The sequence below is a fragment of the Canis aureus genome, chromosome 19, assembly GCF_053574225.1.
Source record: "Canis aureus isolate CA01 chromosome 19, VMU_Caureus_v.1.0, whole genome shotgun sequence".
NCBI lineage: Eukaryota > Metazoa > Chordata > Mammalia > Carnivora > Canidae > Canis > Canis aureus.
In genome coordinates this window covers 42,526,098-42,539,699 of record NC_135629.1, presented here as the reverse complement: position 1 = coordinate 42,539,699, position 13,602 = coordinate 42,526,098, and the positions used below count along the sequence as shown (strand labels likewise).

The window sequence follows — 13,602 nt, the reverse complement described above, 5'->3', positions numbered from 1 at the left end:
ACTCTTGCCAACATCTATTGTTTCCTGAGTTGTTAATTTTAGCCATTCTGACTGGTGTGAGGTGAGATCTCTTTGTGGTTTTGATTTGTATTTGTATTCCCCTGGTGCTGAATGACGTTGAGCATTTTTTCATGTGTCTGTTGACCATTTGTATGTCTTCTTTGGAGAAATGTCTGTTCATATCTCCTGCTCATTTCTTGACTGGATTCTTGTTTTGTTTTGTTTTTTGAGTGTTGAGTTTGATAGGTTCCTTATAGATTTTGGATACCAGCCCTTTATCTGATGAGTCATTTGCAAATATCTTCTCCCATTCTGTCAGCTTTAGCTTTCTAAGACTGTTTCCTTTGCTGGGCAAAAGCCTTTTATTCTGATGAAGTCCCAATAGTTCATCTTTGCTTTTGTTTCCCTTGCCTTTGGAGATGTGTCTAGCAAGAAGTTGCTGCACCCAAGGTCAAAGAGTTTACTGCTTACATTCTCCTCTAGGATTTTGATGGATTCCTGTCTCACATTTAGGTCTTTCATCCATTTTGAGTTTATTTTTGAATAGGGGTAAGAAAGTGGCCTGGTTTCATTCTTCTGCATGTAGCTGTCCAATATTCCCAACACCATTTATTGAAGAGACTGTCTTTTTTCCATTGGATATTCTATCCTGTTTTGTCGAATATTAGTTGATCATATAGTTGTGGGTCCATTTATGGATCCTCTATTCTGTTCCATTGATCTATGTGTATGTTTTTGTGCCAGTCCCATACTGTCTTGATGATCACAGCTTTGTAATACAGCCTGAAGTCTGGAATTGTGATGCCAGGTATCTTATGGGTTTTGCTGCATCTACAATGTGATCCCCACATTGGGCCCAGAGCCTGCTTAAAAAAGAAAGAAAAAGAAAAAACCTTAACTAAGCCACAGTATTCTCAAGTACACAATTACAATAATGCCCCTCATCCCAGTATAATTTTTAATGTATTTTACTTTTTTTTACCAAGTGTACAGAGAGGGACACACAAAATTCAATAGTATATTTCTGCAGGGTTTTTCCAGACCGGTATTTTTTTTTTAATCTCTTAACCTTCTTTTTTAAGCAGGCTCTGGGCCCAATGTGGGGCTTGAACTTACAACTCTGAGATCAAGAGTCACATGCTCTTTTGACTGAGCCAGCCAGGTGCCCTCGTTAAGATTTTTTCTTAAGAAAAAATGCACAGTTTAATCCTTGTCTACAACGTGCCAGAGAAGTCAAGATGTGATGCAGGTCCAATGACAGCCCTCACTGACCTCAAAGGGAGGCCTGCAGCTAAAATAGGTCATCAGGATTGTCTGGCACTGGGCTGTGGTGGCCAGGGTTTTTACCCCCATTTGGATCAGTTATTGGATGTGAGCCACTGTAGGAAAAGGGTGACCTTGGGCAAGTTGATTGTGCTCTTTCCTTGCATTAAGTGTCTGGGCAGTGCCACTCAGACACAGGACATGGGTGGGCACAGGGCAGGAGGTGCTGGAAGGACCAGCAGGATGAGGTTATGTGAAGGGAGGGCTGAGATGACAGAAGCAGGGAAGATGACATGGAGGTTTTGCCAACGGTTGGACCCTGAGCCACCTGAAGCTCTGAGAGTGGGAGCTGTGAGCCCTGTCATATCCTGAAGCTCTGCACTGAGCAATATGCCACCTATAGCCCTACTGATGGGCTTGGCAAGTCAGGTAGCACTCAAGAAGCTGAGCTTGTACGAGAGCTTCACAGTTTACAAAGTGCTGTTTACACTCCATTTGCCATCACCCCACCATCGTTAGATGGCTTTCAGTGCTGCTAACCCTACATCCTGGGACCAATATAGCCAGAGAGGAATTGACACCAGGGAAGAAAGCCAGGCCCTGGGCTGAGCAATGATTTATGAAGGGCTTGCTTGGGGGCGCTGGAGGCACATTCAGCAAACACATGGGTGGTAGAGACATGGGGGGTTAGCATCTATGTATTTCTGGAGGACAGAACTGTGAGTCTCAAAACAAGCTTAACAGGTTAGAAATATGAACCTCGGTTTTGACAAAGGTCAGGTCCAGCACATGTGTCCCCAAAACCAACTGAGAGCAGTTATATCCCTCAGGACAGGAAAATGATATATGGGAATGTATGGGTATCAGTTCAGGGTGACTCAAAAGAAGGATGCATGATACTGATCATGGGAACAAGGCAAGTTATTGAAGCCCTCAGACCCAGACAAGAAGAGTCCTCAGGGCCCAGGGACGTGCATGATCTGAATCCATACTATCCTCTTCCAGACCATACTGGGTACCTGGAACCCCAGAATCTCTTGTCGAAATGGCCCCACGCCTATTTCTCCAGCCATTTCCCTGAAGGATGGGTTGCAGAGGCTGAGGGGTGTGGACAAAGCTGGAACATGTGGACTCAGGTATCTTCATGCATGTTCCTAGTGTATCTTACATTGAAGGTGGAGGCAGGCCTAATTGGGAAGGGAACCAGGCTTCAGGACCAGGCAGCAGGGCTGATTTCCAAGCCCTGCCACATCCTGGGACAGAACTCCAAATTTAAGAATCCTAAATGCAAGCTTAGCCTTCCAAAACATTAGGAAAGTACGAAGATCAAAGTAGAACTCATTGAATGGTGAGCTTGATTGATAACCTGTAAACTTCCAGACATGGGTCTGCATTTGTACTCCAGCCCTGGCTGTGTGAGTGCTGGGGTGGGCCTGAGGTAAGCAGCCCCTCTGCATTCATGCCTAGAATACAGAGAACCCTTTTAGATCCACCCAGGATGTTCTGAGAAGGGCACTAAGAAAACCAGGGGCCAGGAGAGCTGTCACATGAGGGATGTCTGAAGGGATTAAGAGAGTCAGCCAGCAAAAGAGAAGGTTCAGGAAGAGCATTCTGGTTGTCCTTGGATTCTGATTCATTCTAAGTGCTCAGAGAATAGAATGAGGACCAGAGGATGACTCACGGAGGCCAAAGGGCTCAACTGAAAGTGACCCATTTAGCAAGAAAGTGGGGAAGTTGGCAGAAGAAGAAAATTGGACTGCGGTGGGAAGCCATAAGAGCCTTCTTGGTGATCTTAGAGAATTTTCCAGAGGTGATTTAAGCCACAGATAGGTGACCAGGACTTGCTGTAATTAAGCTCTTCCCTGACTGACTGACTCTGAATGGAGGAGAGGTGCCTTACCAGTCTCTCACAGACAAGGCCTCCCCTCCTGCTACCAAGCACCTGAAAATTCTTTCTATTCTCTAGCAGGGCAAATTCTGAGGTGCAGAGCAGGGAGGTCACAGTAGTATCCAGCAACCCAGCTTTGCCCCACTGTGCTTCAGAGGGGACCTGCCATCTACTTCTGCTGGCCATGCTCTCCTCTGGTTTCTTGTGGGTTTGGCAGGGTCTCTGGGGGGTGTGGCAATTCTCACATGGACACATCTTCATGGATATCAGAGTCAGAGTCCTGCGCCGGGTGCTTGGCGGGGCCTGGATGGCCATAGGAGCCGAAGGGAGCTCTTTTTTCCTGTGGGAACTCACTCCAGTTGCCAGAAGAGTGAGGAACAGAGCTGTGTCACTCAGCTTTCTGGTGGTTACTCCTGGCAACCTTGCTTGGCCTTGCCTTGGCCTTGGGCAGGGACCAGGGCTTCTATTTCTCCATTTGTAGAACAAGGGTGAACTCCTGCCCCAGCTGGCCACAGAGCCAGCCAGACCAGGAAGCATGCTGTCCTCTTTGAGAGGGTGAAGCAACAGCCAAGGGAAAGACAAGTGAGAAGCAGGACCTGCCGTCTCCCAAGAGAGGCCCAATTAGGACAGTGAGCAGTTCCCACCAGAGTCTCTGGCCAACCCTCAAAGCCGGCCGCGTGGGCAGGCAGCCGCGGGCTGTGTGATTAATGATGGCAGCTCAGGCTGCCCACTGGGCTTGGCCTCAGGAACTTCAAATGAGCACATGAAGTGCCAAGGGGGAAGCGGGCCAGGTCCCTTTCCTCTGCAGGGAAGCGATGAGAAAGGGCCAGCGTGAGAGCACCCAGCAACAACAAGGCAATGCCAAACGAGGCCCATGCTTTTGCCGCCTAGTGGGACTTCTACACAGGCCTTCCCTGGGGACCCCAAAGATGGGGCATCATCAGGGATTCAGAGATGGGTTCACTCCACAAGCCCCAGTTAATACACCCTGAGGAATGCTCAGCCCTATTCCAGGCCCAGAGCTGTGGATGTAACAAAGAACTAGAGTCTATAATCGTTCATTCATTCGTGCGTTCAGTAAAGACTGCACCTACCTGCAGTGCCCTGGAACCACTGTTGTGAACGAGACAGGATCTCTGCTCTCAAGAAACAACTATTCCGGGGTGCCTTGGTGGCTCAGTGGTTGAACATCTGCCTTCAGCTCAGGTTGTGATCCCAGGGTCCTGGAATCAAGTGGGGCTCCCCTGCAGGGAGCCTGCTTCTCCCTTTATCTATGTCTCTGTGTCTCCATGTTCCTCATGAGTAAATTAAAAAAAAAAAAAAAAGAAATGATTATCCCATGTAAATCAGACAGAAAACAAGTACCCAAAAGTGAAAAACCAGAGAGGAACAGTGGTGATGAGCACTGACTCTGGAGTCAGAGGGCCTAGGTTCAAATCTCACTTCTAGCTCCACCTTCAGACCAGGAAGAAGCTATTTAACCTCTGTGCCTCAGCTTGCTTCTCCGGAAAGTAGGGGTAATAAAAGCATCTATTGTATGGAGTAGTTACAAGGAACAAAAGAGTTAATATTTGTAACATAATTCAAACTGTGTATGGCATTCAGTAAATACTCTATAAATACTTATTAAATAAAAAATAAAAATAGTGACCAATAGCGATAAATGTTATGAGGACCCTAATGGGGGGCATGTGTGAAAGGGGAGCACATTAGAGAAAGGGAAAGTTGAAACGCTTTTGGCTTCTAGAAACCTAGAGGCTGCACAGCTCCTGAACTGGCCAATTCTCATGCTCAGTGATATTTCTAAAGAATCAGGCACATGCCATGACACCTGGGTGGCTCAGTGGTTGACTGTCTGCCTTTGGCTCAGGTCATGATCCTGGGGTCCTAGGGTCGAGTCCCGCATGGGGCTCTCCCCACAGGGAGCCCGCTTTTCCTTCTGCCTATATCTCAGCCTCTCTCTCTCTGTCTCTTATGAATAAATAAATAAAATCTTTAAAAACACACACGCACACATGCAAAAGAATCAGCCACATTCCATCTCTCTGTTTTGTTATCCTTAGCCTTGTCCTCAGGCGAGTGTACCTCACAGTCTCAAGTGGCTGCTGCCATGCCAGGGGTCACATTCAGGCACAACATATTCACTAAAGAGACCATTGTTTCTTGGAGGTAGGAAATTTTCCCCAGAATTCATCCAGCAAACTTCCCTCATCTACCAGAGCAGCATCACATGCTCAAGCTTAAAACCAATAAACGGCAAGGTGACAGGGATCACCTGGATTGGCTTGCCAATCAGGATCTACCCTGAAACACGGATATCTCAGAGGAGGCATAATGATGAAGGTTCTTAGGAATGAGATACCATGACCAAGTAGGATTCATCCCAGGTATGCAAGGGTGGTACAACATCTGAAAATCAATTAATGTAATCCATCACATCAACAGACTAAAAAAGAAAAATAATATGATCATATCAATAGATACAGAAAAAGTATTTGACAAAATCTAATAACTATTCTTTTTTTCAAACAATTTTTATTTTATTACAGTTTAAGAATATAGTTGAACATTTTATAACTTAATAAAAGATAACCAAAATTCTCTGTACCACCCTTTTATAATATCTAGTTTTCCTCTTTGTATTAACTTTGTTTCAAGTTTTTATTTAAAATCCAGTTAACATATAGTGAAATACTAGTTTCATTAGTAGAATTTAGTGACTCATCACTTACATACAACACTCAGTGCTCATCACAACAAATGTCCTCCTTAATACCCATTGTCCATTTAATCTATCTCCCTGCCTAGGAGAGTCTCCTTTATGGTTTGCCTCTCTCTCTCTTTCTCTCTTTTGAATTTTTCTCCTATGTTCATCTGTTTAATTTCTTAAATTCCACATATGAATGAAATCATTTGGTATTCGTCTTTCTTTGACTTATTTTCCAATGACTCTTCTTGATAAAACCTCTCAGTAAACTACAGAGAAGAACTTTCTCAATTTTATAAAGATTATCTGGATAGCCCTGGTGGCCCAGAGGTTTAGCGTTGCCTTCAGCCCAGGGTGTGATTCTGGGGGCCCGGGATCGAGTCCCATGTCGAGCTCCCTGCATGGAGCCTGCTTCTCCTGCCTGTGTCTCTCATGAATGAATAAATAAAATCTTAAAAAAAAAAAAAAAAGATTATCTACACGAAACCTACAGCTAACATCTTATTTAATGTTGAAACATTTGAAGATTTTCCTCTAAGGCAAGAAAAGGAAATAAAAGGTATGCTAATCGGGACAACTGGGTGGCTCAGTCAGTTAAGCAGCTGACTCTTGGTTTTGGCTCAGGTTGTGATCTCAGGGTCCTGGTATTGAGCCCCATGTCAGGCTCTGTGCTCAGAGGGGAGTCTGCTTAAGGATTCTCTCTCCCTCTGCCTCTCCTCCACTGTCTCTCTCTCTCTCTCTGTCTCTCAAATAAATAAATAAATAAATAAATAAATAAATAAATAAAATTAAAAAAAAAAGACATACTGTTCGGGAAGGAAGATATACAACTGTCTTTATTTGCAGATGACATAATCATCTATGTAGAAAATCTGAAAGAATCAACAGAAAAATGTTTGAAATTAATAAACTATAGCAAGGTTGCAGGATAAAAGGCTAATGTACAAAAGTCAATTGCTTTCCTATATACTAACAATGAACAAGTGGAATTTGAAATAAAAAACATAATACTTTTATATTAGCACCCCCAAAAATGAAATGCTTAGGTATAAATCTAACAAAATACATATGATATCTACATGAGAAAAACTATAAAACTTTGATGAATAAATTCAAAGAAAATCTGAATAAATGGAGAGATAGACCAAGCTCGTGGATAGGAAGGCTCAATATTGTCAAGATGTCAGTTTTTCCCAACTTGATTTATAGATTCAATTTAATTCCACCATGTTATTTTATGGATGTTAACAAACTGATTCCAAAGTTCCTATGGAGAGACAAAAGTCCCAGAATAGTCAATACAATATTGCTGGAGAAGTACAAAGTTAAAGAACAGATGCTATTCAATTTCAAGAATTACTATAAAGCTACAGTAATCATGACAGTGAGAAATTGGCAAAATAACAAACAGATTAATGGAACAGAACAGAGACCCCAGAGATAGACCCACATAAATATAGTCAACTGATCTCTGACAAAGGAGCAAAGGCAATACAAGAGAGCAAAGATAATCTCTTCAACAAATGGCACTGAACAACTGGACAGAAAAAAAAGAAGAATCTAGACAGATCTTACATGCTTCATAAAAATTAGCTCAAAATGGATATGGATCGTAAACTGACATGGAAAACAAAAATGTAAAACTAGAAGATGGGCATCTGGCTGGCTCAGTCAGAAGAGTGTGACTCTTGATCTTGGGGTTGTGAGTTTGAGCCCCATGTTGGATATAGAAATTACTTAAAAATAAAATCTTAAAAAAGTTCTACAAGATAACATAAGTGAAAACCTAAATGACCTTGGGTATGGTGATGCCTTTTTAGATACAACACTAAAGATATGACTCTGAAAGAAATAATTAAAAAAATAAGAAATAATTGATAAGCTGGGTTTCACTAGATGAAAAACTTCTGTTCTGCAACAGACAATATTAGGAGAATTAGAGGACAAGCCACAGACTGGGAGAAATTATTTGCAAAAGATACAAATGATAAAGGACTGTTACCCAAAATATATAAAGAACTCTTAAAACTCAACAATAATTGGGGTTGGGGGCTAGGAGGATTAAAAAAAACCTCAACAATAATTTTTAAAAATCTGACTTAAAGGGACACCTGGGTGGCTCAGCAGTTAAGCATCTGCCTTCAGCTCAGGTCGTGATACCGGATATCCAGGATTGAGTCCCACATCGGGCTCCCTGCATGGAGCCTATTCTCCCTCTGCCTGTGTCTCTGCCTCTCTCTCTCTGTCTCTCATGAATAAATAAGTGAAATCTTTTAAAAAATCTTATTTAAAAATGGGCTAAAAACCGTAACAGACATCTTACCAAAGATGTATAGGTGGCAAATAAGCATATGAAAAGTTGGCCTATATCATGTGCCAAAAGGGAGATATGAATTTAAAAAATGAGATACCAGTATATATCTATTAGAATGGCCAAAATCCAAAGCACTGACAATGCCAAATATTGACAAGGATGTGGAGCAGCAGGAACTCTCATACATTGCTGGTGGAATGCAAAATGGTATCACCACTTGGAAGACAGCTTGGCAGTTTCTTACAAAACTAAACATACTCTTACCATATGATCCAGCAATAGCACTCCTGCAGACTACTCAAAGGAGTTGAAAACTTATGTCCACATAAAATTCTACACAAGGTTGTTTATAGCAGCAGGAGGGGAGAGGAGCTGGAGATTGAATTAGCTAATGGTTAATGAGGACTATGTCAATCAGGACTATGCAATAAAGTCTCCAAAGAGAGAGAAAGAGAGAGAGAGAGAGACAGAGAGAGAACAGCTTTTTGGTACTTTTTTGGAGAGTCCCATGCTTGGGGAAGCAGAACACCTCTACATGTCACCAAGCTGGGCCCCAAACTCCACTGAGGACAGAAGCTCCTTTGTGCAGGAATTTGCCCAATGTATCTCTTCATCTATTGATTCATATCCTCTATCATATCCTTTAATACACTGGTAAACGTAAGTGTTTGCCTGAGTTCTGTGAGCACCTTTAGCAAACCAGTCAAACCTAAGGAGAAGATTGTTGGAACCTCCAATCTGTAGCCAGTCGTCCAAAGCATAGGTAACAGCTTGGGTCTTGTGAGTGGCATCTGAAGTGGAGGGTGAGGGGAAGCCTTGTAGGACTGAACCCTTAACCTGTGGCATCTGATGCTATCTTGGGTAGATACTGTCAGAATTGAGTTGAATTCTCAGACATCCTGCTGGTGTTTGAGAACTGCTTGGTGGTGTGTGTGAGCTCCCCACCCTCACATTAGAATTGGGTCTGGGAAACCTAAAGGTGACCCAATACATTTTATAAGGCTGAAATAACCATGATACCAAACACTTAACAAAGATAGTACAAGAAAGGAAAGTTACAAGTCAATCTAACTCAGGAATGTATATGTGAAATTTCTAAAAATATATGTTAGAAAATAGAGCCCAGCAACAAATTGAAAGGTTAATGCATCCAACCAAGTTATAGTTACTCCAAAATTGCAAAATTGGTTTGACCTTTGAAAAGTCAATGTAATTTTATCTATTAAGAGGATAAAAAGGGATGCCTGGGTGGCTTAGCGGTTGAGCATCTGTCTTTGACTCGGGGTGTGATCCCGGAGTCAGAGGATTGAGTCCCACATCGAGCTTCCTGCATGGAGCCTGCTTCTCCCTCTGCCTATGTCTCTGCCTCTCTCTCTCTGTGTGTCTCTCATGAATAAATAAATAAAATCTTTTTTAAAAAATAAGAGGATAAAAGACAAAAATCACATGATTATCTCAATAGATATCAAAAAGTTTTTGATAAAATTTAACACTCATTTAAAGTAAAAACTTCTAGCAAAATATGAATAGAAGGAAGCTCCTTTAATTTGATAAAGGAAGTCTGCAAAAAGCCTACAGAAAACATTATTTTAAAAAAAGATTCTATTTCTTTATTTGACAGAGCGAGAATGAGAGAGAGAGAGAGAGAGAGAGAGAGAATGAGCGGGGGGAGGGGCAGAAGAAGAGGGAGAGGGAGAAGCAGACTCCCTGTTGAGTGGGAAGCTTGACTCAGGGCTGGATCCCAGGAGCTTGAGATCATGACTTGAGTTGAAATCAGATGCTAAACCAAGTGAACCACCCAGGCGCCCCCAGAAAACATTATTTTTAGTGATGAAAGGTTGAAGACTTTCCCTTTGAGACTGGCAATGACATAGGGATGTCGACTTCCACCATATCTATTCACAATATACTGAAAGGTCCTGGATTATGCAATAAACCAAGAAAGAGAATTAGAATGTATAAGAATTATAAAAGAAGGGGATCTCTGGGTGGCTCAGTGGTTTGGCGCCTGCCTTTGGCCCAGGGCGTGATCCTGGAGTCCCGGGATCGAGTACCACGTTGGGCTCCCTGCGTGGAGCTTGCTTTTCCCTCTGCCTGTGTCTCTGACTCTCTCTCTCTCTCTGTGTCTCTCATGAATAAATAAATAAAATCTTAAAAAAAAAGAATTATAAAAGAAGGAAAAAACTATCATATTTGCAGATTATATAGTTGTATACATAGAAAACTTAAAAGAACCTAAATGTAAATTATTATAAGCATGCTTATCAAGGTTGTTGAATATCAAATCAATGTTAAAAATAATTATCTCTGGGCAGCCCTGGTGGCTTGGTGGTTTAGCGCCACCTTTGGCCCAGAGCATGATCCTGGAGACCAGGGATTGAGTCCCATATCGGGCTCCCTGCATGGAGACTGCTTCTCCTTCTGCCTGTGTTTCTGCCTCTCTCTGTGTGTCTCTCATGAATGAATAAATAAAATCTTTTAAAAAATAATTATTTCTGCATAAAATACAAAGAAAACAGAAAATTAAAAATTCTGAAGATGTCACTTTAAAAATATTTATTTTATTTTATTTATTTATTTATTTATGATAGTCACAGAGAGAGAGAGACAGACAGACAGACAGACAGAGACATAGGCAGAGGGAGAAGCAGGCTCCATGCACCGGGAGCCCGACATGGGACTCGATCCCGGGTCTCCAGGATCGCGCCCTGGGCCAAGGGCAGGTGCTAAACCGCTGCGCCACCCAGGGATCCCCTAAAAATATTTTTTTAAGATATCACTTATAATACTGTAAAAAATTAGGTACCTGTTAAGAAATCTAACAAATATATTTCATGCAGAAAACCATAAAACAATATTTAGAGAAATTCTAGAAGATTTTGTAAATGGAAAGATAGACCATGTTCATTGATTGGACAACTCAATATTGTAAAGATCTATTTTCTCCAGAATGACCTGCAGATTCTATCCAGTTCCAATAAAAATCTCAAGGATTTTTGTTTACTTTTTGTTTTGGTGGAACCTGACAAGCTGGAACAAAAGTATATGTAGAAATGGAAAGAACTCAAAGTGACTGAGACACTTTTGGGAAAAAGTGAGAGGGCTCGGTATACTGGATATCAAGGTTTGCTGTGAAGCTAGGAACACAGTGTGGTAGTGGCACAGAGGTAGACAAATAGACCAAAAGAACAGTGAAGATCTCAGAGACAGACTCAGACAGACTCATTCATATAAATACATTTGAATAATGTAAATATGATAGAGCATTGGGAAAATGAGAAATGGGAAAATGAAAAATGGTAGCCTTTTCAGTAAATGATGCTGGGCCAACTGGATATCCATTTGAGAAAAAAAACAAAAAAACAATGAAATTGCACTCCTCCCTAATATCATTTACAAAAATCAATCCTACGTGGATTACAGACAGCAGTGTGCTGCTGAATATTTAACAACCAGCTGCTCCCCAAGGGGAATGATCCCTGACTGTCAATGTTGAGTGAGTTCATGGTGTAAATACTCCTACACTGGCTGACTCTAAGCAACCAAGGTAAGGTCACTGAATGCAGAGAAGGAGAAAAAAAGGGCGGATAGTGTACATAGATGGTATTTCTAACATATAGATTCAACTGACATAAATAACCTCAATAGCAGAGATAACAGTAAAATTAGTAGGAAGTGATGATTTTTGAGTATTACCTTGGTTTTAAACATAATCTATTTAATTGTAAGTTTATATAGTTAATTTTTAATAATCATTGTATTTAACAATTGGCTTATATGTTGGCAAATTGAACTCCAATAAAAAAAATGGCTCATAAAATACATGAAAATTGAACAAATTTCTCCTGAGCCAGTAAGAAGCAGCTCTAGCACACCACAGATTATAGACCTAGATGTAAAAGGCAAAACATAGTTTTTATTTAAAAAATGAAAGTATTCTACAATTCTAAAAACTTTTATTTTTTTTAAAGATTTTATTTATTTATTCATGAGAGACCCACAGAGACAGAGACAGAGAGAGGCAGAGACACAGGCAGAGGGAGAAGCAGGCTCCATGCAGGGAGCCCGACGTGGGACTTGATCCCGGGACTCTAGGATCACGCCCTGGGCCAAAGGCAGGCGCTAAACCGCTGAGCCACCCAGGGATCCCCTAAAAACTTTTAAAAAGATATATTTTAAGTAATCTCTACACTCAAAAGGGGGCTCAAACTCACCACCCTGAGATCGAGAGTCAGACTCTCCACCTACTGAGCCAGCCAGGTGCCCCAGGAAAGTGCTTTCATCATCTTAAGAACATTTTTTTTTTTTTTGCTTTTTTTCTTTCTTTTGTCATTTAGGTTTGTTGCGATATGTGCAGAAAAGAATTAATGTAGCTAACTTGAGAAAGAACTGCTTAAAAGGTTGGTCCATGGCTGGTGTCTAGGAACTCAGATTTCAGAAGAGTTCTCACCACTCCCTCTGGTAAGTGGTTCACTGTGCCTACAGGGTTTCTGCAAACGATGTGGTTTACGCTGAACACCTGCTTGCCTTCTGGGAGACTGGAATCTTGGAATGTGCTAAGCAGTGGGTGTCTACATAATCTGTTCTCGATAACAATTCTGGGCAGTGAATCTCTTTGCACTTCCCTGATAGATGACATTTCAAATCTGTTGTCGCAATTCATTGCTAGAGAAATTAAGTATGTCCTGTGTTGACTCCACTGGGAGAGGATTCTTGGAAGCTTGCTCCTTGTTTTCTCTGGACTTCTTTCCCCATGCCTTTTTTCTTTGCTGATTTTGCTTTGTATACTTTCACTGTAATAAATCTTAGTTGTGAGTGGACTACATGCTGAGTCTTGTAAATCCTGCTAGTGAATCGTTATACCTGGGAATGATCTTGGGGACTCCTGACACGTGGTGTAAAGTTCACCTTTTCAAAATATACAGTTTTATGGGCTTTGACAGCATGTGCAAGTTGTGCATCCACCAGCACCAGCAAGTTATAGAACATTTCTATCACTGTGAGCTTCCTTATTCACCTGTGCAGTAAATTCTCTCCCTCTATCCTCAGACCTTGATAGCCACTGATCTATTTTCTGTCCCTATAGCATTGGCTTCTCCAGAATGTAAAACAGAACAAATAGTAAGCAGCCTCTTTTTTTTTTTAAAGTGAATTCTACACCCAATATGGGCTTAATCTCATAATCCCGAGATCAAGAGTCACATGCTCTACTGATTGAGCCAGCCAGGTGCCCCAATATGCAGCCTTTTGATTCTGACTTCTTTAACTCAGCCTCTTGTTTTTGAGATTCATTCATATTTATTGTGTGTATAAGTAGTTCATTCCTTTCTGTTGCTAAAGAGGATCTCATTGTATGACAGTTTATTTGCTCACACTTGGTGTACATTTGGATTGTTTTCTGATTTTGGTGATGATGAATAAAACTGCTAT

General features: G+C 41.5%; 1 protein-coding gene across 2 annotated transcripts in view; it reads right to left on the bottom strand.

Annotated features, from left to right (window-relative positions):
• Nucleotides 1–4,403: 4,403 nt before the first annotated feature.
• Nucleotides 4,404–13,602, bottom strand: part of CSPG5 (chondroitin sulfate proteoglycan 5) — a 30,866-nt gene continuing 21,667 nt past the window's right edge. The window contains exon 6 of one of the 2 annotated variants that reach the window (XM_077859083.1): nt 4,404–4,446. In XM_077859083.1, the coding sequence (XP_077715209.1) occupies nt 4,419–4,446 (28 nt within the window). In that variant the 3' untranslated portion in view covers nt 4,404–4,418. Of the gene's footprint in view, nt 4,447–6,702; nt 6,731–13,602 lie in introns of those variants that run through there. The other variant, XM_077859084.1, reaches the window with a different exon arrangement.